This window comes from Argiope bruennichi, chromosome 2 (genome assembly GCF_947563725.1).
Source record: "Argiope bruennichi chromosome 2, qqArgBrue1.1, whole genome shotgun sequence".
Lineage (NCBI taxonomy): Eukaryota > Metazoa > Arthropoda > Arachnida > Araneae > Araneidae > Argiope > Argiope bruennichi.
Window position 1 is genome coordinate 120766888 of NC_079152.1, and position 26879 is coordinate 120793766.

Consider the following 26879-nt stretch of genomic DNA (forward strand, 5'->3'; position numbering starts at 1 on the left):
ATTTTTAATAATATTTTTAGCAATGAAAATCCACGCCAGTCACCAAACAAAAATGATTTTGGACTCCTTTGGAACATTTATCATAGTACCAAGAGGTGAAATTGAAGTGAAGGTAAAGTAGCTTTCAAAATTTTGAAGCCTATAAATTTCCTTTTCAAATATAACTCTCACAATAAACACAAATCTAAATAAATAAAAAAAACACGTATATTTTTGAGAATGAAATATTTTGCATAAATGTTGTTTCCTAAAATTTAAGCAATGTAGAATTTTATTACTCACTCCGTCCATTTATAGTGTAAGATTTACTTTTCACTTTCAAATTCAAAGAAAAATTTTGAAAAATATGAAATTAAATTTGAAAAAACTTGACTCAGAAAAATGGACATGCTTCTTTAACACATAGATAAACAAAGCAAATATATGGATTCCAAAAAACCTATTTTAATATCTTAGAAGTCAATTTATAATCAAACTGCAATGGCTTTTAGCTTCATAGTCTTGCTTAATATGTAATGAGTTGAAATTCTTTAAGATTGCAATGAAATGTCTACTAAATAAAATTTCTAAAGTTAGTTTCATTGAATTTAGTTAATTCTAATTTTTCATGGAATTTTAAGATTTTCAGCTTTTGTAGTGGATCCTAAAATTTGTATAAATATCTGAAAAGCTGACAATAATTTATATATATATATATATATATACATATAATAGATCAAAATAGCAAGCTAACCTTCGAAAATTTCCATTTTTTTTTTTTTTTTCCGGATAAAGATATCTTAATCCAAGGGCTATAAATTTTCATTTAAAATAAAAATTTGTGAAATTGATCCAATGGTTGATGCTGGGTACTAGTTATTTAGTTTCATTTTAGAAATATAGATGCCAACAATACTTTTATTTGATGCATATAATCTAAATATGCACATGTTTTCAGGGCAAAGGAACAATGAAAACATATTGGCTGGAAAATGAAGTTGAAAATTAAGTAGATATTTGGGTGAAATGAAATGACGTCTCTAGGAGTAATAACAATGATTTTAGCAAGCATGCAGCTTTGATACTTTAGGAATTGCTTTTGGAAAAAAAAAGACAGCTTTTATAATAATCAAAAAGTATTTCTTAGCAGACTAGTTTATGCACAAATTTAGCCATGCACTTAGAAAACAAAAATTTTAAATATGCGATGTAGACTAGAGAAAAAAAAAAATGCTTGATCATTAATTTTTATGGAGTATATAGTCACTTATGGAGTATATAGTCACTATAGTCCCTCACACTTATATGCATGAAACATTAAAACAGAGGAAATTTTTCTATTTTAAAACAAAGCACCATATTTGTAGCACTAAAATTTAGCATGTTTTATGTGAAATAGTAAATGTAAATGCACTTAATAGCTCTTTTAAACACAACTGAAACATAGCTGTGACTTTAAAAAACAAAAAGTACACACTTAGTCTGTAATAAAAAACCTTTTTGTTATTAGATGCCAAATATTATACTGTTACTAGATGCCAAATGTAAAAATACTGTTCTGTTTATAATGTACTTGTATAATCTGTTGTAGAATAAAAATATTAATCTCAGATTTTTATATTACATTTAATCCATTTCATGTCTAACAATTTCGCTGTAATCAGTCAAATATGAAGCGTACCTTTTACTCTTACTTTTTAAATGCAACAGAATCATATTGGTATATAATATTAGACTTTCTTTTGAACAGAAATAAATTATAAATATTAAAACATCAAGAAAAAAATTGAGTTACTGCAAGGTCACCTTGTTTGAAGTAATCAATGACAAAAAGTTTCTTATTATGTCGTTTCTATTACATTCAAAGCCACTAATAATTGCTTTATACCAGGTTTCTTCTGACATATTCAATAAAACTCAAAAGTTCAATTAGACCAATAACTGCAGGGCACGAAAAGATTATTTTTCATTTGGATACGTCATATATTAATTGCATTTTTCAACAATCTTTCACTGCATAGGATCACAAATAAAAAAACTATAATATACAAGAAAAGACAAATTTCACATAAAATTAAAACTATTTATTAACATAACTTATGTCCTTTTTTGACGATTTCTAGTGTTACTGTTTCGATTTTTCTCATTTAATAATAATTTGTTTAAATCTACTTCATTAGATTTTTTTGAAAATGTTTTTAATAAGGTTGAGATACCAAGGATTCGAGGAAAATCAGATGGAGCTGTACATTTTACACCCATATTAGAAGCTATGAACTTAGAAGATAACCGAGCTTTTTCACACAACTCGTAACAATCGCTATGGGAAACATTTTTCGTTACATTTTTATCTTCTTCAACAGGATACTGCAACCATATTGGATAACAACTTTCTTCCAGAGTAGAAGCTTTACCAGTAAGTACAGATAAATGTTTATTTTGAAATGGATGTGAGCCCAAAAAATTTAGGAATTCTTTTAGAAGCATGGCTGTAAATAAAAATAAATAAATATTGTAATTAAAGTTTTACAAAAACCTCATAATATGCTGAAATAGCCTCATAATATTACAAGAAATCATTTATTTAACTGAAGAAAGCATTTTATTATTTTAATTTACATATATTTCATTTAAATAAATTATAATAGTTTTAATGAATACAGATTTTTTAATACATTAAAATTCATAAAAAAGAAGAAATATTTTTAAATAACTGCAATTTCATAAATGAGCTCAAGTGAAAAACATATATTTCATAATAAAAAAATTCAATCCCAAAAGTTGTCTAAAATGGGTGTTGAAAGATAATTAAAAATACAACTTTGAAAAAAAAATATTTAAACAATATGTTCTAACAAGACCTCTTCTACATGATATGGCCTAAGTTATTGAGAAGTGATTTAGAAAATTGCTCATATCAATAAAACAACCCTTTTTCTGGTAATGATGGTATGCTGTTTCCATTAATAAAAAGTCCATGTGTATTCAGGCATTTAAATAAAAATCTGATATGCATTAAACTGCTTTAAATTTCAATTCATCAGCCTCTATCAGTGTGTTTTGAAACAAATTTTTTTTTCTTATTAGAAAATTCTTATTTCTTTCTAAACACATTTGTGCAAACAACAATTTTCCAGGATTTTTAGTTTCCATTTGAAGTTTTAACAAATCATAACATACTCTGTACATATTACCAACATTAGAAACATACATAATTTCAAAGAATTTTATTTTTAAATTAATCAAATTTAAAATTAACATTCATTAAATAAAAAAAATGGAAAGATTCTAATTGGAAGGCATAATTAAAATAGTAAAATAATAGTAGCAATAACAATAAAAATTCTGCAGATTATTGCAGTGAGGTTTAAGTCCAGTTACTATTCAGGTTGGCATTTTTTAAAAGTGATTTGCCTCAAGACTTTTTGAACGACAACATTTAACTTGCTTAGTTATAAAACCTTGTGGCTCTTTGAAATATTATCTATGAATATTTCACATAAAGATTGGTGTAGCAAATTTAAGGCAATATCGAAAGGAAAGAACTTAAGAAAGACTTTCGAATTTAATGAAAATTTAATTATTATACATGAAATTTAAAATTTATATTTTTCAAATATATTTTTAAAGTATCATTATAAATCAAAAAACACTCAGTCCAAAACAGGACGTATGGTTAAAATAGCTCAGAGTTGAAAGATTTAAACACCATCCTTTATTAGAATAATGAAACTAGAAATTTAAGGGTAGCAAACATATATAAATGTAATCAAAAGTTAAAAGTGCGAATAGCTATCAAAGAAGGGGAAATATTAAAACTTTTAACAAAGGTTAGACCAGATTACAAACTTTGGAAATAAACTTGAGATTGAAATGTTAAAAGAGTTTCTTCAGTATTTATCTAGCAGAATCAATTAGCATATTTTTAAAAAAATGCATGGTAGCAATTACAGAAATTAATATAAACACCATTATATCTTTCAAAATCATAACATTAATTTTCTACTTGTTTCAAAAGAAGAGACTAACTATTCTATTTCTTAAAATTTAAAAACATATATATCTAAACATTTAAAAAAATATAAAGATACTAAAAAACTTTTTTTTTATTTTTTTTTTACCTAATGATTCTGTATTTAATGATGCCTTAGTTTGCAAGTCAGAGATGGGTGTCAAATATTCTACTCCAAAGTTTGGCATTGTTTCTTCACCTAAAGATATATTATATATATATATATAATTTAAATAATACTGTGATATAAATGTACAGGCATAAAAAATAATGGAGTAATATTTTATGTAGAAAATATCAACAGGGGGGAGGGAGGAATCTTGATATGTAAATCCCCATATTGGTGATAAAGTAATTTTCAAATCATGTAGTATTCAGTTGTTCATAAAAAATTAATGCAAAAGACTTTCAAATTTAAAGATATTCATAAGTTACAAGGCAAAGTTTATATTATGCTAAAATGCATAACTGCACAATGTAATATAAGTTATGGCATTCCTATGGCTGCAATGCACAAGCTACCATTATATTTGACTGGGACATTTTAAACTTATTCCATTATATTCAACTTATCCTAAGATAATAAACATCATATAGATTTTAAGTAGGAGGAGGATAGTGTTCATTGGATAAATGAAAGCAACAATTTCTATCTACTGATATATGAATATTAACATATATTCATATCTATGTGAATGGGGGGAAAATATTAACAATTGTCACTGCAAATATACATTAAAAATATAATTTATAACATAAATAAAAATGTTTTAATTTGATTTAAATTACATTTGAAAATACTCTAATGTAAGCTCCAACAAGTATAAATTAGGATGCAAAAAACAACAATTAAGTAACTTGCAAATACATTTAGAAATTTTAATTGATATAAATAATATTTATAAAATCTCAAAGAAAAAACAATGTATGTAGAACAATGTACAACAAACCATGAAGTCTATGAAATTTTGAAATATATCAAGAAATTAGAAAACAATGTCTTTTTTAAAAAGAAGAAAATTCCTGTAAGACCTCAGCTCCACAAATGCACTGGCATCAATCAACCATACAAAATTAACTGTATAGAGTAGATAAAATTAAAAATAGAGCAAAAAAAACTTTTTGTGCTTAAGAAACAATTCAAATGATGTATTAAAACCCAGAATATAAGAGCATATTGTATAAGTGAAGTCATTCTTTGTTTCAGACCTTCTTATAAAATTTCAAAATGCAGAAATGATATTTTAAATAAAGCTAAAATCTAAAGCTCGTGGCAAAAAATTGGAAATAGTCAGTTTCACAGTAATAAGATATAGTTTAATTTAATTAAAGTTAAAACTCAGTTCTTAATATAAAATTAATATGAATACTGAGTAGCAACTAATATAATAATTACTGCTTTTCCTTAATGCATGTTTGTGAAACCATGTATATTATAAAAAGGAAGATGTGGATTATATAAGTCATTCTTCTGTTCCATTTTATAACTATTATGTTCATTACTTTGAATTTTAGTTTTAATTATATTGCATAAATTCTTTTAAGTTAACTTGTATGTTTTATTGAGTTTTTCACCTTTGGTTGAGGTATAGTGTTGTGCAATTATTTTCAATATGACAGATGCATTGCACAATGAACAGAATGGTTTAAAACTTTCAAAATAGTGCATGTTACATACCTATTAAAATTTGCTGAGGAAGTCATTAAAAGGAAGCTACAAAAATATTTAATAGAAAATTTCAGGAATTTTTCATTCCAATGAACCCGCTGATTGCCAAAGATGGATAAAATATAGTAAATTCAATTTACTGCATTCTTAAATTAATTAACCACAAATTGAAGCTTCCCTTTAACTTCTGACTTTTCCATGCTTCTCAGAATCTAATTTCTGTCCATGTTGTGCGAATTATGATATTATGCGAATTATTATAAATGTCTGCTCAACTAAATTTAGGTACCCCCCCCCTCTTTTAATGTATATAAGCTCTGAATGCTTTCGTTCCTATATATTGCTGTTGTAAAAAGCATGTTCATTAAGTTTCTGGAATGGTTTAAACAAAGAAATTTTAAAAGCTGCAAAATTTTTTTTCTTTTTTTAATAATAAAGAAAAATAAAGCTATAATTTAAAAGTAGACTTCTTTCCAACTTAATAATCAGAAATTATGTGTGTCAATGCATGCATGTTTGTGTATAAAATAAAACTTATTAAGCATATATTTGTATTTCATTTTATCCTACAATTACTACTAATTTTTAAATTAAAATATTTTATAGAAATCTATTTTTACTGTTAAATAATTTTTTTATGATAATGTTATTTATTTTATTGCATTTGAATCTTTAAACACATATTATATACATATATAGATAATCTCGCCCAAACTATCAAAAACAATCTTCATTTAAAGCACCAAACGAATATATTATATATTTTTAAATATTACTTACCAACAATTTGTAAAGCATCAATAAGACTTGGCAAAATAGGAACAGGCCTATTTTGAAGAAAAAATATTACTAAAAGTGATAACCCAAAATTAGTGATCCAACCTCCTGGTGCACTATGTGTCACATTAGCTTCCTTTGCCCATCTTTTAACAGCATAAAGCAGTGGCCGTACTCTTGAATCAATTTCACCACAGAAATAAAGAATCTCAGACATTAAAATAGCTGACCTGCAAAAAAAGAAGTTTTTAGTATTTTAATTACTTATGAGAAGTAATTATTCTATTCAACAAGCTGCTATTGAATCATGCTATTAACCATCTTTGTCTTGATTGTTAATTTGCACTAATTAACATTATTTAACAATGACTTTTATAATTAAATTTTTTAAATGAGAATCACACACATTTCACATTACAAACATTTTTTTAAAAAATACTTACACAGAATGATACTGATAAACAATATTTCATATGTCTTCAAATTCTGAGAAAACTAAAATGATAATCTTATTTTTTTTAATTATCTGAACTTTAATATTTCTATTTATTTTTTGCTTTTTCAAAGATTTAAACATCATTTTAAACATTTTTTAAAACACATTTTAAAAACATTTTAAATTCATTCATTTCTAATTCAACATATATTTATTTATATACTAGGTACTATACCTAGCCTTGCTTGGGATTAAAATCTTTTTACATACTTTTTAGTATTTTAATTACTTATGAGCAATTATTATAATTAATTAATTATTATTATAACATAATATACAGATCCTACATCAAATTTTGTATCCTTTCAAATTTTATATATCATACTATACAAAATCTTTTTTATCATCTGAAATGCTTTTTTAATTAAAATTAGGATATTGATTGAATGAAATAACTTTTAAAACTATCAATAGCTGATTTTCTCTATAAGTTATTAATATTTGTGCATTAGTACAGCAGATTTTGTTCACAAATGCTGAAGTATAAGAAAGGTTATAAATTTAGTTTTAAGCATGATCAAATCACTAATTGTACAATAAAACCTTTGTTAAAAGATATATTAAAATGAAAGAAAAAAAATAGTCATAGAGTAATTTAAAGAAAGACAAAATTTTAGTTAATTTCTAATAAATTGAGTACTTTTTTTTTTTTTTACTTTGAAAAATTCACAATATTTTTTCTTATGTCTAATATAACAAGTGTACAAAAGTTGGTTGAATTCAATCCAATTCTTTAAAAAGAGATGCAAAACATGCAAAAATTTATAGGCAAAGTGATTTTTATTTATATTAAGATTTTTTCATTGGCATTAGGTACTGAATGTAACAATAATAAATAAAGCTTAAAGACATACACACAAAAATTATATTTAGAAATAGAATAGAATATTTGGAAAAAATACTTTTAAAATTGAACCAGATAGCAGATCAAATGATTAACATTCTTTTGATTTCATGAATTTAATGTGTAATGAATTTAATATTTATTAATGTTTTATAAATAATTAATAAATACAGAGATCAAAATTATAGAGAGGGTTTCTTCCCACTCTTTCTTTTTAATCAATATCTCTTACAATTTTAGGAATACGCATAATATTATAAGAAGTTTCTATTATTTTTTTCATTACTTTATAATACTGTTTTTTTTTTTTTTTTTACTAGTAAGTAGTAATATTTTACTTCTAAGAGTGGAATTTTCATATATAGATAAAATGTACTATTCCTATTGGATGGAAAAATAACATAAAATATGTTCATAAAATATATTTATTTCTTATGTTTATGGAATATCTACAGAGAAACTATCTACTGTAGAAATGATTTTATACAAACAAACAGGATTGTAAAAAAACTTATATATTTAACATATATATATATATATATACAGCTTATAATAAGACTGTTTAAACTCTCCCCATCATCTTCTCTTATATTTCATTTGAAAATACTTTTCAATACCATCTATGGATGAAAACTGATTCTATAGCCTTCTACGAATAAGAAAAAAGCAAAAATATGATAATCAAACATCTATCATTCTGATGGCAAAATTAGCCTTTGTTGTTTTCCATGTTTATTCAAAAAAAGATATTTATATTTCTTAAATATCCATAAATAAAGAATTCTTAATATTTATGAGAAAAGATGAAATACACATACAAAAAAAATCATTACTAAAATTATTATTTATTGATTTTAAAAAATCCTCCCACCCACTTGTTTCAAAGCTATAAGATCAAAATAATTTATCATGCAGAAGATAAATGACCAAAACAAATAATAATAATAAAGGGAATTGGTGAAAATTCAATGAAAGTTCTCAAATAAAGATGGATTTCTAAATTATTATTAATATTATGGTTGTTGTTTTTTTTTTACTCTGCAACATTGTAGAAACTGTTCTTTATTTCAAAAGAAAATTCTTACATATAGCCTAATTTAGGAATAGCACATACAATTTAAAAAGTATCACTATACTCCATATGAAGTTTGACTAAGTAAAATGAAAAAAAAAGAACAAAATAAAATTTAACAGTAGTACATTAAAAAAAATTCTTACATATTATTTACAGATACATCACAGTCCATTCCTGTAATTTTATGGCTGAATTTTATAATAGGTACTCGAGCATGTAAAATTTTTTGTACAGAATAAAAACCAGGTAAAAATGTGCTGAAAAGTGTGCCCAATGCATAGATAGTTCTTTTCTGAAGCTCTTTCTCATTTCCAATACAAGTTTTATTTAAGAAATGAAATTCAGTATTTTGGACAACCTGCAATACAAATATGAAAAAATAAAATCAAATCATTAAAAGATCAAAATTATTATGAAATGTTAAATAAATAATATACCAATAAATAAATTTATTTTAAAATAACTGTATATAGCTTGTAAACCGATAAATCACTAGACATCCAAAACTTTAAAAACATTACAAATTACAATGGTTATATATGTAAATTTAAAATTATCAAATTTCCATTTTATGCCAGCAATACATTTCAAATAGATTATTTTAAAGTAATGTTTTGAACAGTAAAATTAATTAAAAAATAATTTTTAAAAGTTTATCAATGCTTTGACGAAAATTTAATTTTAAATATTGTTAAATTAATTAATTATTATTACACATGCTATAGAATACTAAAATTTGTTGCAATTAAAATGCAATTATAATAACAGATTAAATAATAATTAAGTTCCGAAGAGAGTGTGCAGCATGAAACATACAACTTCCAGAAGTTTTAGTACAATAGTAAATAAATGAAAATTTGTTCAGAGAATTTGAACAAACTTAAATCAAAGTGTTCAAAAACTATGTACTAAGAAATATTAATTTACCTGAAAATGGATATTTATATTTAGCTAATTTTTAATATCACAAATATAACATTTTGAATTATTTTATTTATATATAAATTAATTTCCAATCAAACTGAAACTTCTAAATATAATAATATATACCTTAAAACTCATTATATAATGAGAAATCATTCAATAAAAAAATCTTTACCTGAGATGGATATAGCCTTATCATGATATCTAAGTCACAGCCTTGCTTTCCAAATCCATTTACAGATGAACCAAATGGCAAAGCATCGCAATAAGGAAACAGACCTGTGATAGCATCTTTCAAAAATTCACAAAAGAAGAATCTTAACCTAGTATCCAGTTCAGAAAGTTTTTCAGACACATATATGTGCTCTATTAACTCAGATACCTATTGCAAAATTTCAGAAAACACAATGTAAGTAATTAAATTGATGTATAAAATGTAAGTAAATGCAATGATTTATATCTAACAAATCAAATTTATATAAGAGTTAAATAAATGCATTTACATCAAATAAAAACGATTCATACAAATTAAGATATGTTCAAAATCTCTTAAAAATCATGATAGTAAATTTTAAAGCATTTGAGAGAAGAGAGGATCTAGCAAATTATATCTATAGGCACACTCTAGTTATTTTATTTACCAATATTAATGATAAGACCAAACTAAATTAAATCATTAATTAAAATTTATTCAGAATGAAAATATAGATTCTACCAACTTAATTTGAAAAATAAATAAATAAAAAGAACAAAAAGAGAGATCTAATACATTGACATGAAAATGAAAATTTACATGAACTATCTTACATATATTTGAAAGGAACTCACTGATAAAAAAAAATCTAGTTTTATTATGATGGAATTTTATTTTATTTATATTTTTAAATGCTAGGTTTCCTTTCTTTTATATCAAGAAGTTTGCATTAGTTGCTAAGAATTTAATTATTTTATCTTGCATATAAATTACATTTTTTATGAAATTCATTAGCCTAAACTTAATGCTAAATTAAAGGGCCATATTTGTATCATTGAATTATTAAATAAATATGAATCTGTTCAAGTCAAATATACTGCCAATCAATTAGCCCTAAAAGGAATTTATTAAATAATAAGTGTAAATTTCAACTTATTATTTAATAAATATTATTGTTCTTATCAACTTATTATTGTCCTTCTATCTATTCAATTAAATAAACACGTAAATTTTGAATAACTGATACAATTAAAAATCTAAGTAATTTTGAATTATTTCTGCTCATAATAAAAACACTGATGATATTCTTTTCACACAAAATCTAAGTTTGTAATTTTTATATATATATATAAAAAACTACTAAAGATTTAAAAGGAATTTTAAAAACTTTAATTAAAAAATGCTTTGCCATGGTGTGTCAAACAATTTATAGTAAACTTAAAATATATATTTAATTCACCACCTTTCAGAAAGGGATTGCATATTGATTAATGTTTCATTTTCTAAACATAAATAATTATAACCATAACTCAAATCAAATCCAATACTTAAAAAAACATTGACAGTCCACGAAGTTTTTAAAAATGATTTAAATCAAATATTAATTTAATAATAAAAGTGGATGTGTGTGTCTGTCTGTAGCAATCTTCAAGCCAGATCAATGAATTAAAAGCTGCCAAATTTAAAACAAATATACTTTAAAAGATAGAAATGAGAATACATTTACTTCGTACTCAGAGTACCTTTTTTTTTTTTTTTTTCCCCGGCATAGTACTTAGAATTTTAGTTTATTAAAAGTTGAAGATTTTGATGCTTCTCCTAGATATTTAAAAAAAAAATATTATAAAAATAACAATCACACATTTTTAAAATTAAAAAAACCACATAGTACATCGTTCTAATGATTTTTTTTCAAAGTTGTACATTTTTTTTTTTTTTTTTTCCTCCTTAATTTAACCTTTTTGTGATTTGCAGCCTTTTCTTTCTTTTTGTTATAAAAAAACTCAAACAAATTTCTTGTTTTATCAAATCATATAATCCTTTTATTTTTTTATAAGTATAGTTAACAAAATACATCTTTTATATATTAACTCCAAAAACAATTTTCATATTAACTACAGTTTAATTTATTCTTTATAAAATATAATTTTCAACTCAAGTACAATTAAAGAAGATAATTTTATATCGCCTGATAACTTTTGAAGATTGAAATATTTTCTTGAATAAAATTCAAATCGATATTTTTACATAATTTGATAATCAATCATTACTTTTTGCTCTGCTTCTTAAATACAGGTTTAATTTTATGGTTATCATAATTCAAATTTATTTTCTTTTAGGCAATTAAACTCATTCAGAATTATTGGTAGAAAATAATTCATATTTACAAGCATCTTAATCTTCATTAAATTCAAACTTTTCAATTTTATCTAACAAGACAGATGAAATTTTAAATAATAATGCATTTTGACATAATTTAGCATTTATAAAAATTTAGTAATCTAAATAAAGAAGATTATTTCCAAATGTAGCTAATTTAAAATAAAAAGTCTTCAAATGAAATTAGTAGTAATTGTTAAAAAAGAAATTCAAATAAAGAAACAAGTGATTAATAAGCATAATAAGTTCCATTGCATTTTAAACATATTATAAAGGTAGATTACTATTGTTTTATATTAAGCACACTGAGCATATTTTGGTGTTTAAAAATATTAAAATACATACATTTTGGATTTGGTAATTCAAACACTTTTGCATAGGTGTTTTCTCAACATGCATGTTTTATCAGTACAGTGTACAAGAAAGATTAGCATATTGTACACAGCATCAAATAATAGTTAAAGTTTAAAAAATTAGATAATGAACAATGTAGTTTTCAAATTTTGTGAAAACAAAAAGTTAGCATCATATTTCATGTATATATATAACAGAATACAACAGCCCTGATTAGAATGCTATAAGAAAAAAGTCGTTTAATCAATTAAGATGTACAAAACTTATAAAGTCAACTTACTGTTTTTCTTTTTGATTTTACAGACTCTAAAATGATTTCTTCTTCTGTAAGGGCTGTTTTAGGTGTACTTTTCTCAAACTTTTTATCAAATCGTATGATTCGAGAAAACGTTGTGAAAACATCCAAAATATTTTTACAGCTACAATTCAAAAGAAGTTGTTTTACACTCTCTTCATTGGCAAATTCAATTAACAGAAAAACCTGAAAATATCATTGGTTAAAAATTATAAATCACTTTAAAAATCATTAATAAAAAATTCACATTTTACTTTTTTATCAAATATAGTGCAACAATTATGAATCCTACAAGAATAAATATGCAATATAAATCTTTTAAAATTTATTTAATTATATAAATTTCTGAAATAAAAGAAAAATATAATTTTTTAATGTAATAAAAAGGTGACTATTTGTTCTAACAGTATCTGAAAAAATACAAAGAACATATTTCCAATAGAAAACAGTAGATGTCAACTAAAAATAACATTAATTTTTTTAATTATTAATCTAATTAATTAAATTATTTCAATTATTAAAGAAGTTTTTTCTTCTTCCTTGACTTATTCTGTACAAAAATTAACGAATGGTTCAAAAACAAATTTGAAAAATTGATGACCAAATAATTTGGTAAATATAAGGTTAAACACCAATAAGCAAATATCTTTAATTTAAACACAAAATTAAATATCAGTGAAGTCATATGAAACATTCACATAATTAAATTTTTACCATCTCATTTATCTTCTTTTAATCTATATTTGAAACAAATTATTTTTGTGTAAACTGAAAATATTAATGAAAATAATATATGCAGTATAATGTAAAAAAATCTATCAGAACTTGTTGAAAATTCCTATCTGTTGATGCTTTATTCATCCATGTAAGCCCTTTATTAACAAAGAAAAAAGGACAAGAGAAATAACAATAAAATTCAAATATAAAGTCTAAAATAACTTAGTGGGTCTTTTTATACTTTGAGAATTCATATCAAGTTATGTTGTGAAAATCTTAGCTGTTGACTAGAATAAAAATAATTTTTAAAAAAATCTTAGCTTAAGTAGTTTGCCAAAGAGAAGCATATTAAGAACTATAAAAAAACTATCAAAAACTTAAATTTAATTGAAATGGTAGATAAATTTGCCAGCAAAACAAGCAAAAAAAAAAAGTTTATTAACTTTGTTTTTCTTTTTTATTAATATAAATGATTTATAAGCAAAGTATTTAATATTAAGTACTATTTAGTTTAGAATGAACATAGTTCATGTTCCTTTCTTACCTTAAAATTAAGCTTTTTATTCGTTTATTTTCTAGAAACATTACTCCATTCTGTTCATCACAATATCTTGGAACAACCGTTTTTCAACGATTCTACCTCATAAAGAGGTGACATGCAGAAGGATGTGTGCATTTTTGAAATTTACTTTATTGTTAAATGTAAATATCTCTTTCTTTTATCTTTCCTCTCACCCTTATTTTGTTGAATTAAACCTATACTAATGCATGTGCGAAAGCACGGAGGAATTTAGAATCTGTTGGCAAACTATATTTGTGCGCAGAATCTCAAATTTCAAAGAGCAATAATGAAAAAAACTCATGTCATCCATTTCTAAAAGTATTTATCTTATTGACATATCTGTTTTTATTTTAATTACATATAAATGATAACTTTAATAAAAGGAGGTTCAATTCTTTCTAAATGCAATGACACAATTTAAGAGTAGACCAAATAAACATATATATACAAATGTTATATTTAAAATTTGTTACCAATTTAACAATTATATACTTTCATCCAGCTAGACAGCAATCAAGACTTATCAAATAATTATAGTGCAAAACATGAATGTTCACCAACTTCACAGCATTACATTTTTGGTACATTTTACACCCATAATGATTACATTCATATAAAAAGAAAAGTGATATTTCATACCAAAAATAAAATTCTATTAATAAAACAAATTTATACTCTTTGCTTTGCTTGCCAGCAGTCAAAATTTATAAAATAAATGAGTTTCAAAACAAAAGATTCTTTCATTAATTTCATAATATAAACCTGCTGTATTATTCACAATTGTGTATATTATGGTGATGTGCATATGAAATCACTTTAAAACTTATTTTTAGCTATAAATGCCATCAAGATTGTAAAAAAATTGATTTTCCTTTAATAAATTAATTCTAACTTTTAAATGAAAATTTCTACATAAAATTCATATGCAAACATTAAATCTACATATTTTGTAGCGGGAGAATTCTATTAAAATGAAATTCCATATCTAAAAGAAAATTATCTCTTACATTTTGGGATTCTCCACTATATGAGTAAGCACTTTTTACATCTCCATATTCCTCACAAGCAGCAGTAGCAGAGAAAATATCATTCTTATTACTCAGCTCTATTAGCACGGAACATCGAGCTTGCCTTTGTCGCATCTGCATATGTTGTTGAAATGTAGATACATAACTACATCTTGACTTAGATTCTTTCATTTCATCTTGAGTTGCTGTGCATGCCAAAACAAATTAAATCAAACACAAATAAAATAGAATATTTATAAATGAAGAAATTATATATGATAATAAATAGGCAGAGAATAAAAGTGCTGTAATAAGGAGGAATGAAAATATTAAGAGCTGTATGGATGTAAAATTAAAATCCATTTTTATTTCACAATTTTCAAAACAAACATAATTTCTGGCTGCAAAAATTATTTAATTCAGAGATTATTTATATTTGTTTTTATAAATAAAACTATTTAATTATGAGATAATTAAGCATTTATGATATACTTAATTTGTATATATTATTTTTTATTACAATTATTACTTTTTTAATAACTAAATCAACATTGAATGAAAGATTAATGATTTTATATATAGAAAAGCTATACTTGTTAATATTCATGATTCCCATGGCATATTGCTAAATAATTAAAAGCATCAGCAACTGAAGACTTACAATAAGTTGTCAACAAATGAAATACATTATGCAAAGAACAACCATCTTGGCAGCTTATGCAAAATGGAGCAGGGCATAATCTGAAGATTACCAAGCAAACTGGGGGCTGTAATATTGCTTCATATTTATTTCCGCGTTTAATTTTACCAAATGAAAAACAATAATTTGTATATTAAAAAAGCAGAAAATGCCATTAAAAATTAAATACGATTGATTATTAAGTAATTTGCAAATTGGGGGCTTTTCATTGCACTCTATTAATTTATTTTTTAAATTATAAATCACTGATTCAATCTGAATAAATTTTTTCAAGAAAGCAGTTGTTTTCGAAAAATATTTTACATAACTGTTTAAAACAGAGCATTTACCAATATTTGAACTAAAATGTCTGACAGTTCTTTGGATTTTACTTGCTTCGTGACTTTTAAATGTTTTCCTGGCAGAGGAGTAGAAAGGAGGGTTCCAATGCACGAAACGATATTTATTAATAAGTTTGGTCCTTCTGGCAAGAAACTTTGATGTATTTATCAAGAATCGTGATGAAAAATTCAAAAATACCATCTTGTTAGTTATTTGGAAGCGCCGATTGATTTCATTTAGCAGTTATGTTTTCTTAAAATAATTCCACATGAATTTTTCGAGAATGAAAGGAGAATCGTTAACCGGAGGACGCTTGAACCCCCCATTTGAAGTTGAAAGGGGGGAGCAGTGGGGGGAAGCAGCACTGGAGGACGGATTTCATTCCGGTAGTGATGGAAATGGGGGAATCGATGTATGGTTGCTTACGGAAAAGCTTTTTTCGCCAAAATTTGAAAATTTATTTACCCGCCAAGAATGAAGCGCATTTTTGGAATGTATAGGGTGGAGTGTGGACGAATGTCGTTTGGATCTATGATGAAGGCAGACCTTATTTATGCACGATCTTTTTTAATAAAAGAATAATACCGTGTTATAATATATTTATTTTTGCTCATAATTACGTTTTATGAATCTAATTTTTGACTAGAAATTAATATTGACTGTGGCTGAGAACAATGGGAAAGCTGAATTTTCTACAGGCGTCTTCTATTTATAATTAATTAAATGGCAAGAAACTAATATGTTAACTCATAATTAAATTCTAACTTCTATTGGTTTGTTAAAGGAAATTTAAAGTTTTCACAAAGTAATGAAATGAATTTACAAGTTTCATTTAAATTCTTAATGGAAGCTAAAAATGATGCTTTATTCGGAATACAAATTCGATGTGGTTTTAATTTTATTTCTTGCAATTTGGTTGTGTTCATTGGAAAGTATTTTAGTTTTTTTATACTATTAATTTTAATGCTCATATTTTGTTTGTTTGTTGTTGTACAAAACTAAATGTTTTTTTAAAAATTAGCTAAAAATTTTTTTAAATGATGTTTTTAAAAAATTATATATATATTTTTACCTAATTAAGTAATAAATTAGTGTTATAAAACATTTAAAACATTTTTTATAACTGCAGGCATGCTTTGATTTTGTTATTTGCTAGTATTTATAGTAGCAATAAAGCATTTATATTTTGTGGTCTAAAAATTGCAATAATAAAAATCTGTAATCTCTTTCTTGCAGTTTTGTCCATTCTTTTTTTTTTTTTTTAATGTTGATAATGTGCATGATGAACTCTTTAAAATTGGTTTTCAAATTGAGTAATTCGTACTTGTAAAAATATGCATTGTAAAGATATATATAATTTTAGCTAAGTTTTTGATAAAATATGGCTTATTCTCTGTTAAGAAAGTATGATAACCAAAAATCCTTAAAGGAATCATCAAAATATTCAATATTTTCTATTTAATAAAAACTAATTTTTGTTTTGTTAAAATAAGATTTATATTGAATTAAAAATTATATGCATAAGCTGATTAATATTACATGATTTTAAAAAGTACTTTTTCAATACATATATTTCTTATTCTAATTTATTAATTTTTTTTCATAAATGCTTAATACATTTATTTATGCATACAGCAATTTAATTCTTCTTTTAATGCTAAAAATCAGAATTTTGATTGAAAGTAGCCAAACTAAATTTGAAAAGGTAATAGAATCAATTATTTCTAATTATACGATTGGTGTAATAATATTTTTAAAAGAAAATTTGTATTAAAAATTCTTATATTGTGGATAAATTTGTTCTAAATGTTGAATTTTCTACTTTTATAATAATGCACAGAAGTTAAAACTTTTAAAGAAAATTTGGAATGTAATTTTTAATTTCAAAATATAAAAATTGTTTTTTAATTTAATATAAAAATATTAGTGTATTCTAAATTAGTCAATAGAATTTTCAATTAAATTGTAAAATATCATTTGTTAATTTTTGTATAATATTTAAGTCATATTTTATTCAACACTTACATTTTCTCAAGAAATTTTTCTTTTTCTTAGTTTTTTGAAGCTTAATTTGTTCTCATTTTGATTTTCAATAATAATTCATGAAATAAAAATGATTTGCTTCACAAGCATTCATTATTGTAATATACAAATGTATATTAGTTAACCAAACCATTCACAAAATAAAGATTTACTCCACCTTAAAAAATGCTATACTAATATTGTTTTAACTGATTCAAATGAGTGGATAAATACCAAGTGATGAATAGTTCTGAGATATTGTGTAAAAAAAATTATAAAGGATGATGAAAATCCTTAAAACCTATAAAACTTATATAGTTTATATACCTACTTTATCTTTTAGAATTAAGGTTTTGACTAAATTATTAAAAAAGACAATTTCTATGAGGATATAGAAAAAAATGTTTTAGGAAAATAAAATGGGAAAATAATTTTTTTTGTTTAAAAGTAATGAATAATTACAATGGAATAATGAATTTTAACACTGTTTATGTTAAATTGAAAAAAATTATTTACAATTTAGAATCAATAATAAAAATAATCATAATCTCTGCATCAAATTATCTGCAAATTCATTTGTTCAATAGGAATTTAATAATTTGGAGAATATGACTTGAGTCACTTGGAGACTTTAAATCAACTTCCATTGTCCCCATTACAAAAACGTAAAGAAAGGCTAATTTCCAAAAATAATTTAGTATTGATTCAATTCACCTTCAGTAAAAATTTTAAACTACTGACACAAGTAGTTTAAAACTGTCTGAGTGGTTTAACTTACATATATCAATTGGATCAATAAAAGAAAAGAGATGGCAATCAACTGAAGACAGATTTTATTCATTACAGAAAAAAGGATGGACAGAGAATGAATAATATCAGAAGGATCACAAAATATGTTCTGATCATTGTTTTGATGAAGGAGTTTGTATGAAACCAGTATTTTAAAAATCAAAGTAGTTTTGTACATTTTAAATGGAACTGAAAGAACTTCCTGGGCCATTGTTTCACAAAAGAAGAAAAAAGAAATCTTTTAGCATATGAAAGAGCAGTTGAACTTGGATATGTATCATATAATTGGGAACTTCTAAAGAGATAAAGAGAACTTGACAGGAAAAAAAAATAAACTTAATGAACAAAGAGAAAGCACAATCATTTACAACTGGAATATATGATATAATATATTCTCAAGATATTGTATCAAAGCTGAAAATCTATGCAACTCCTCTCAAAATTCAAATTCTACCTCTAAATCATGATTCTTATTAATGCTTAAACCACAGCCTGAAAATTGGAAGGAAAAAAACTGTAAACAGTATCTTTCACTTTTGTTTCCAATATCATTTTAAATAAATAAAAAAAAAAAATCTTTCTTTTTTATTTAGTTAAAATTACTTTTTAAAAAATCGTCTACCTCATTATTATTCATTGTAACTAAAAAGAATTTAAATTAAGTATGTTAAATGTATGATGTGTTATTCTTTGTTTTTTTATTAATTTTTTAAAAATTTTATGAAATAAAAAAATTATATGCTTCCCTCCATTTCTCTCTTTTATCTTTATACTTTTTCTGCCTCTTTATAACATTAGCATATAAGATCATACAGTTTTTTTTTTATATGAATACAATTAATTGAAAAATAGATATCCATTCTGGATATTTATCCTTAAAATTAGATACCTGAATGCCATCACTAATCAACTCACACTTAAATTTCTTTACAGCATTTTTTTAAAAGAAAATTTTACTTTTGAAGAAAAATAATTATTTTGCAAATAAAAGAAACCTTTGTTAATGTTTCAGAAGAAAATTTCATAATTTCCAAATGTATTTTTTGAAGTTTTAAATACTAAATCTGAATGATAAAATGGTATTTTAACAAAATTTCGAATATGGCTGTGTTAATTTACCTAAGCATTTTTATTGAACAAATAAAATATTTTGAAGGGTACGAGAAATTGTGTTGTTTCAAGATGTCATACTGAATTGTTTACCTCGTTTGTAGATTTTTCAGCTACTACTGCAAACATAATATTCCATTTTTTTTCAAAGATTATTGTTATCAAATAATATTATTGCTGTCATACTGCTTTTTTTTTTTTTTTTTTTTTTTTTTTGTAATCACTATATTGCACACAAACAAACGCGTAATGTTGAGTGATAGAAAAAACAAGTTTAAATTAATGACAAAAGAATAAATTCATCTTTACTTGATTAGTTAAATTTTGACAGTCTTGGGAATGAAATGAATTTTATTACAATAATAAAAATTATTGTAGAAATACATTCTAAAATATTTTTTTAGTTTATTTATATTAAAAAGACAATTGTATGATAATGAAATTGATATCAATAAAAGGATTTTGATATTAAGTTTGGAAAATGGTGTTAGTATCATTTTTGTACAATAATATATTTGGGAATTATAAGAGGAAAACATCAACATTTTGTTTAGTTAAAATTATAACTGGAAATTTTGATGCATTGCATCAAAGCACACGCTTTCATCTTTTAAAGCATGTTTGATAGATTTTCAGTTTCTGGAGTCGGCAGTCTGTCTTATAACTCATGTTAAAGTATAGATAAATATATGAACAACTATATATTTCTTCAGTAAGATTCAAATTACAATTGCATATCTGTATATTGACCTAATGTTATTCTTTGATTTGATATCCACCGGAATGCAGCATCTTGTAAAATTTTTATTCATCTACTATTCTATTTAAAAATGAAGGGGTTTTTTTTATCAATTAATTTTCATAAACATTATTTTGATATTTTTCTTTAGCATTTTAATCATCAAAATAAAATTGCTTAAATGTAGTTTCTCAAAGAAAGCTTATTTGAAGAAAAGTATTTCTTAGATAGCGCAGTAACCGATGCTTTTATGAGCATAAAGAAAGAAAAATAGATACTTATGACAGTTCTGTAATTGATTTTTCCACTTCCATCTACTTATCTATCTCTGCTGCTTTTGAAAAGCTACCCCAATTTGCTTACGGCAACAAAACCACCGGGTGGTGGTAAGCAGATGCGCTCTTGTCTAGTATCATATGTGCTAAAGTTGTAGGATTAACGGAATTTAATTACCTTTTAGAGAAAACTTGGTAAACAGAAAAGCTGTAGGGAATGCATATTTCTCATTCTTATAATGTGAGTGATTGATGGATAATGATTCTTTTTTATGGGATAATCAACATTTTTCCCACGCGAAACTTGATAATTACACTTTAACCCATGCCTGGAGATGGGAAAATTCAGTGAACTCACGATCTAATTTCCTTCAAACAAATGCCTTCATTTTATAAAGGCAAACGAATAAATTTTTATTGAATTAAAAAAAAGACAAATTAAGGAATATTTAAACAGACAGTTATTTGTTTACACAAATGATATAACAAAGTATTTGACATTCGCATTGATCTGTGAATATCCATTTTGAACGGATGATTTTTAAGTAAAGTTGATTAAACTGAATCTATTTTTCCCTTGTAGCATATAAATATTACAAACACTTGATAAAGAATATTGGAATTATTATTACGATTTATTTCTTATTTAATACTTTTTTATCGATGTATTTTAGTCAGTTTTTGAGTTCGCTGTTTTGAGCTGCATTTTAATATAGTTAATGTTTGATAGCAATAATGGACAAAACCATTTTTTATACAACCATGTCGAATGAGTTTTATTTCAATATATAGTATGTATAAATATATATATATATAGAGAGAGATTAATTAAAATTATAGTTGTAAATTTTGATAAATTGCCTAAAAGTACCCATTTTTATCCTCTAAATCACGTTTGCTAAATGTTAAGCTTTGGGGCGGCAGTCTGTCTTGTAACTCATGTTAACATATAGATAAACACATTAATAATTATATTATTCTTCAGTAAGACTGAAATTACGAACGGGTATCAGTATCTTACTCTAACGTTATTCTGTTGATTTAATATTCATTAAAAAGGACCGAGAAGAGCTATTTGGAAGGCAGCATATAGCAAAATTTTTATTATTTTTATTAATCTGCTTAATGATGAAGATTTTTAACCAAAAAATTTTAATAACATGAGTTTTATATTTTCCCCTTTCTTGTTTGGTATTGTATTCATCAAAGAAAGAAATCGCTTAAAAGTAGCTTCTCAAATAAAGGCAATCGTTTGCAAAAATAAATGCAAGTTAAAATATCGATTTTTATTTATTCTTTTATTAATTTTTTTTTTTTATTGGGCTCAATTTTTCATTCGGTTGATATGTCTAATTTTTCGGAAAAGGATGTTGCATTATTTACAAAAATTTTAACATGATTAAATTTATAGATTGGATGTTGTCTCTGCATTAAGTTAGAACATTTATAAGGCAAAAACATATTCGAGATTTCTGAAGGCTAGACCATTCGACCGAAAGTTGGTTCGTAATTTGAATAATAAATGTTCACTTAAGTTTTTAAAATTGCAAATAGGTTTTTTTTCTTTAAAAATTTATTGACGTTTTAACCCTTTGTCTCAATAACTTCGGAGCGTATTGTTGCATAGAAGTCATTCTTATGCCATTTTAAAATTCAAAATATTAATTATTCAGTGATATCAATTTTATTTCTGTGTAATTTCTTTTCATATTTTAATTAAATATTTGAAAATATTTTAAAGAATATTTTATAATAATACTTTCTAGTACCTTTGTTACAGGGTTGGTCTTAGAAAACGCGAGGCCCAATCTGAAATTATTTTCTATAATACTTATTTCTAGACAATTTTTACCAGTTATATAAAATAACTTATGTAAAAAAAAAAAAAAAAAAAAAAAACTTTTTAAAAGATATTCAAATTAGTGAATTAAAAGTAGATTTTTAAAAATTTTAATTGATTTTTTTAAAATTTTTAAATCATTGTTACTATTTCCCTTTGGCAACTAGCTGGTTTGCCTAGCATTAACATTTGCTTTTCAATTAAGTATTTTATGTAACTTGCTCTCCTAATAGATTCTCAAGCAAAATGTTTTTAAGCTTCAAATCTTTATAAACATATCACCGATACTATTATAGAAGCCTTTCCTTATTCTGATCGTTCTTCGATGCCTTTCTCTAATTTTCTATGAGCTCCCGTAAAATGTAAACTTGAAATTGAAGCCGGAATTGATAAAACTTCAATAAATACATTTTTTAAAAACCAAACACGTCTTTAAAAAATATATGAGTTCAGAATTAATATCTAATTTGTATTACAGAATATTTACATATTTTATGAATTAAATAAAAACATAATTCAATAATATTTTCTTTGGCCTCTTCATAAAATTTTATTTTTCATTTTGCTTTCTAAAAGATTTAAATGACGTAATATTTTATTTTATTTCAATTAAAAAAGTACTTCTGTAAACGATTATGAAGTCTAAATTTTATACGATCCTTCAGACCTACGAATCCTATTCAGTAAAATAATCTTGACCATCTAACGTTTCCATCTTTGCGGCAAATCTGACCGAGTTATAAAGCCTTGAATATCCTTATTTTAGGACAATCAAAAATGTAATTATTTTAGATGGATCAATCTTGGGGAAACTCGGGGCACTGATTTTGTATCTTCGAGGCAGTCAATGGAGTTCCGCGTTTTTATAAAACAGTGATATTCAAATTGTCATAATTCACTCAGTTTTGGTCACAAAAGGGCGAACTTTTTTTTATATAATATAACAAAATATATATAGAAAAATTATTAAAAGCATGCCTCGTATTTAAGTCAACTCAACATGGGAAAATAAACCAAACCTTCATATCTTGGTCATATCAGTGGGAAAAGGCTAAGATGAGGTATTAGGAGAAACAATGTAAATAGTTTCAGTTTCTCTTCAGTAATAAAATACAATGTTGTAAAATAAACTTAAAAACTTTTAAAAAATTAAAAAAAAATTATTTGGCAAAAAAATTTTCATCATTAAAAAGATAATGTTTTGAATTTTAAGATGCTGTACAAATTGTTTTTCTGCTATAATATTTTCAGAAATTATTGCAAAAACACCAAAATTTCACAAATTTTAATTAACTGAAAATTCAAAAAATCCCACAGAAATTTTAAATTTCCGCACTGAATACACGTGCAAAATTTGGTTGTTATAGATTAAACGATTTTCCCTGAACAGTTCCAATACAAACACACACAATTTTATCTTTATAATTAGTGCAGATTATATGCATTATGTAATTTAAAAATAAATTGTTTTTTTCCTCATATTCAGTACCGGATGACACTACTCATGTGAAATTAAAAATTAAGTAAATTGACAAGTTAATTTCTAGCAAAATTATGTATAGTCATAGAGAGTACAAACGTGTAGTGCAATTTTGAACTGTGTCACTTAAGAGGGTGAATAAAAATTCCATAACAAAACTTCATCTTTACAAACATGAAATGCATTATCTACTAATAATAAAGCGCATTATTAGTAGAGCGATCTCTACTAATAATAAAGATGAATATATGTTTGCGCGTCTGTATATCTGGGTGTTGACGCTATATTAATCAAACCGTAAGACATATAGCTACCAAACTTAGTACGCACTTACTATGTTGGACGGATAAAATGTGCACTTCGGAGCAATTTTTTAAAATTTCATTTAGAATTTTAATTAATTTAAAATTAAGCAAGTTCTTGATGTTTTTTCCCCTAGATAACTTTCAAAAATATTACAGTATAAATGTTATTTTTATATATTCAGAAATTTTTTTTTCAATGATTGTAATTTTTTGCAGTATAAATATTTTTTTCATATTTAATCAATTTTCTAAAAATATTTTAGGCACATTTTTCAGCAAAAATCTTAAGAATTCTGAGCAAATATTAAGCGTATCAAGAATAATTATACAAAAGCATAAGAATTCTTGATGAACACCAAAATTATTATTAAATTTGCAAAAAAATGTTCAGTTTTCGTTTTACTGTGCGAATTATTATTCTGCCCTTTAAAAAAATTATGACTGGCAAAGCTGATCTCAGGAAAGTAAGCAATATAATTATCTAATTCTGCAAAAAAAAAAAAAAAAAAAAAAAAAAAAAAAAAATCTGAAAAATTTATATTTAAAATATTTTTAATATGAAGAAAAATGCCAATTTTTGTTTTGCTCAAGGTTAGAAATTAGATTGTATTGTTAAAAGACTAAAAATATCAAAGTGCATCCACGATGGTTAGTGGCGTTGGCAAAAAATAAGGAAAATGCATTGTAAAATGAATAGAATCATAGAAGTCTTCTAATATAATACTTATTATAGACTATCTATCAAAATTTGAAGCTTATAAATAATTTGCTTAAGAAGCTATTAAGACCCAGTTAAAGTATTTAATTGAAAATTTTAGCTGCCATTAACGTTGGCTAGCCAGTTATTCGGTGACTAGTATTAAATAAAATGTTGCTATAGATATAACTCAGCAATAGAATGGAAATCACAAATAAAAATTAACGCTAAATAGAAAATGATTAAAACGTGTTTTTCACACGGATTAATAAACCAAACATACTCGTAAATTTATATATACTTTAAAACATATGCTTTAATTTTTAATTCATGAATGCACATAAGCTAGCCAAGAAATGGACAAAAATTTGTATACTATTTGTAATAAGTAAATAGGTCACTATACTATTTATTTCAGTGACTTAACAAAGATTTATGAAAATTCTTTATTTGGTACAAAAAGAAAATTGAAATGCAAGAACATTGTCAGAAATAAATAATTTTTAGGACTTACATAAAAAATAATTGAAAATTCATAGATCATTATTGTCGTTTATTATTAGGGAGCAATTTTTCTTGTTTTTATTTCCTTTTGCGAACTTTTTATATAAATCCGAATTCCAGCTGATTTCAGATCCAATCGATAGAACAGCCCAACAATTTAAGCGTCCTTGCTGAATTAATGATAGTAAGTTTGTTTTATAATTAATGATTTAATGAGCGTAAGTATGTTTTATAATTAATGATTTAATGAGCGTAAGTATGTTTTATAATTAATGATTTAATGATCGTAATTAATTTCAAGTTGGAAAACTTTCTTTCTACAAATGCTAAAGAAACTGAAACTGTCAAGAGAATCCGTAGATGAATATATAAATTTGAAATGCGTCTTATCTGTTATCACAAGCCAGAAATTCAAAATTTTCATGGTTTTATTTTTATTTTTAATTTTATTTTATTTCCAAAGGCATTCTTCAATTTCCTCACAAAGCATTCAACTATCATATTTTCATTCAAAAAAGAAATCGGAATGGGATTTTTTCCCCCTTCTGCAAATTATTTCACGGAAAAAAACTATATTATTCCAAATGTTCCCATTAATGACATATGGATAAATGCGTCTTGTTAAAATGGTGATTAATAAATAAAAATGTTGATAAAATATCCATATCTACCATAATGAAAAAAAAATTTTAATTTAAAAAAAATATTTTTGTGAGCTCGCAAAAGTTAAAATAAAATTCTTAAAAATAACCCTTCAGGATTACAGGAGAATTCGAATTAAGAACAAATATCTTGTTTTTGAATAAATTCAGTGCAGAATAATAATTTCATAAATTCAAATTTCCTCATTAAAAGGCTTTTATTTAAAAAATTCTTTATTCAAATTCTATAGAAAACACCACTTTTATAATGAACCAGAATCTAATGCATAAAATTCTAATTATTTTTTAAAGAAGAAATGCCTTGAAATTTTTATTTTCTGCTCATGAAAAGTTTCGTCACAGATCCATTAGTAAATAGCATGTTAAGTGGA

General features: G+C 24.4%; 2 protein-coding genes across 3 annotated transcripts in view; one reads left to right on the forward strand and one right to left on the reverse strand.

The window, feature by feature from the left end:
* LOC129962312 (atrial natriuretic peptide receptor 1-like) overlaps positions 1 to 1210 on the forward strand; it is a 42537-nt gene extending 41327 nt beyond the window's left edge. Inside the window, exons 22-23 of the mRNA XM_056076058.1 lie at positions 21 to 112; positions 938 to 1210. Of these exons, the coding sequence (XP_055932033.1) occupies positions 21 to 112; positions 938 to 988 (143 nt within the window). The 3' untranslated portion in view covers positions 989 to 1210. The remainder of the gene's footprint in view (positions 1 to 20; positions 113 to 937) is intronic.
* An 838-nt stretch (positions 1211 to 2048) lies between these two features.
* Positions 2049 to 26879, reverse strand: part of LOC129962097 (poly(A) RNA polymerase, mitochondrial-like) — a 29084-nt gene continuing 4253 nt past the window's right edge. The window contains exons 2-9 of one of the 2 annotated variants that reach the window (XM_056075821.1): positions 16094 to 16366; positions 15065 to 15270; positions 12764 to 12964; positions 9952 to 10158; positions 8996 to 9210; positions 6441 to 6667; positions 4101 to 4190; positions 2049 to 2468 (exon numbers count right to left, since the gene is read on the reverse strand). In XM_056075821.1, the coding sequence (XP_055931796.1) occupies positions 2077 to 2468; positions 4101 to 4190; positions 6441 to 6667; positions 8996 to 9210; positions 9952 to 10158; positions 12764 to 12964; positions 15065 to 15270; positions 16094 to 16286 (1731 nt within the window). In that variant the 5' untranslated portion in view covers positions 16287 to 16366 and the 3' untranslated portion in view covers positions 2049 to 2076. Of the gene's footprint in view, positions 2469 to 4100; positions 4191 to 6440; positions 6668 to 8995; positions 9211 to 9951; positions 10159 to 12763; positions 12965 to 15064; positions 15271 to 16093; positions 16491 to 26879 lie in introns of those variants that run through there. The other variant, XM_056075819.1, reaches the window with a different exon arrangement.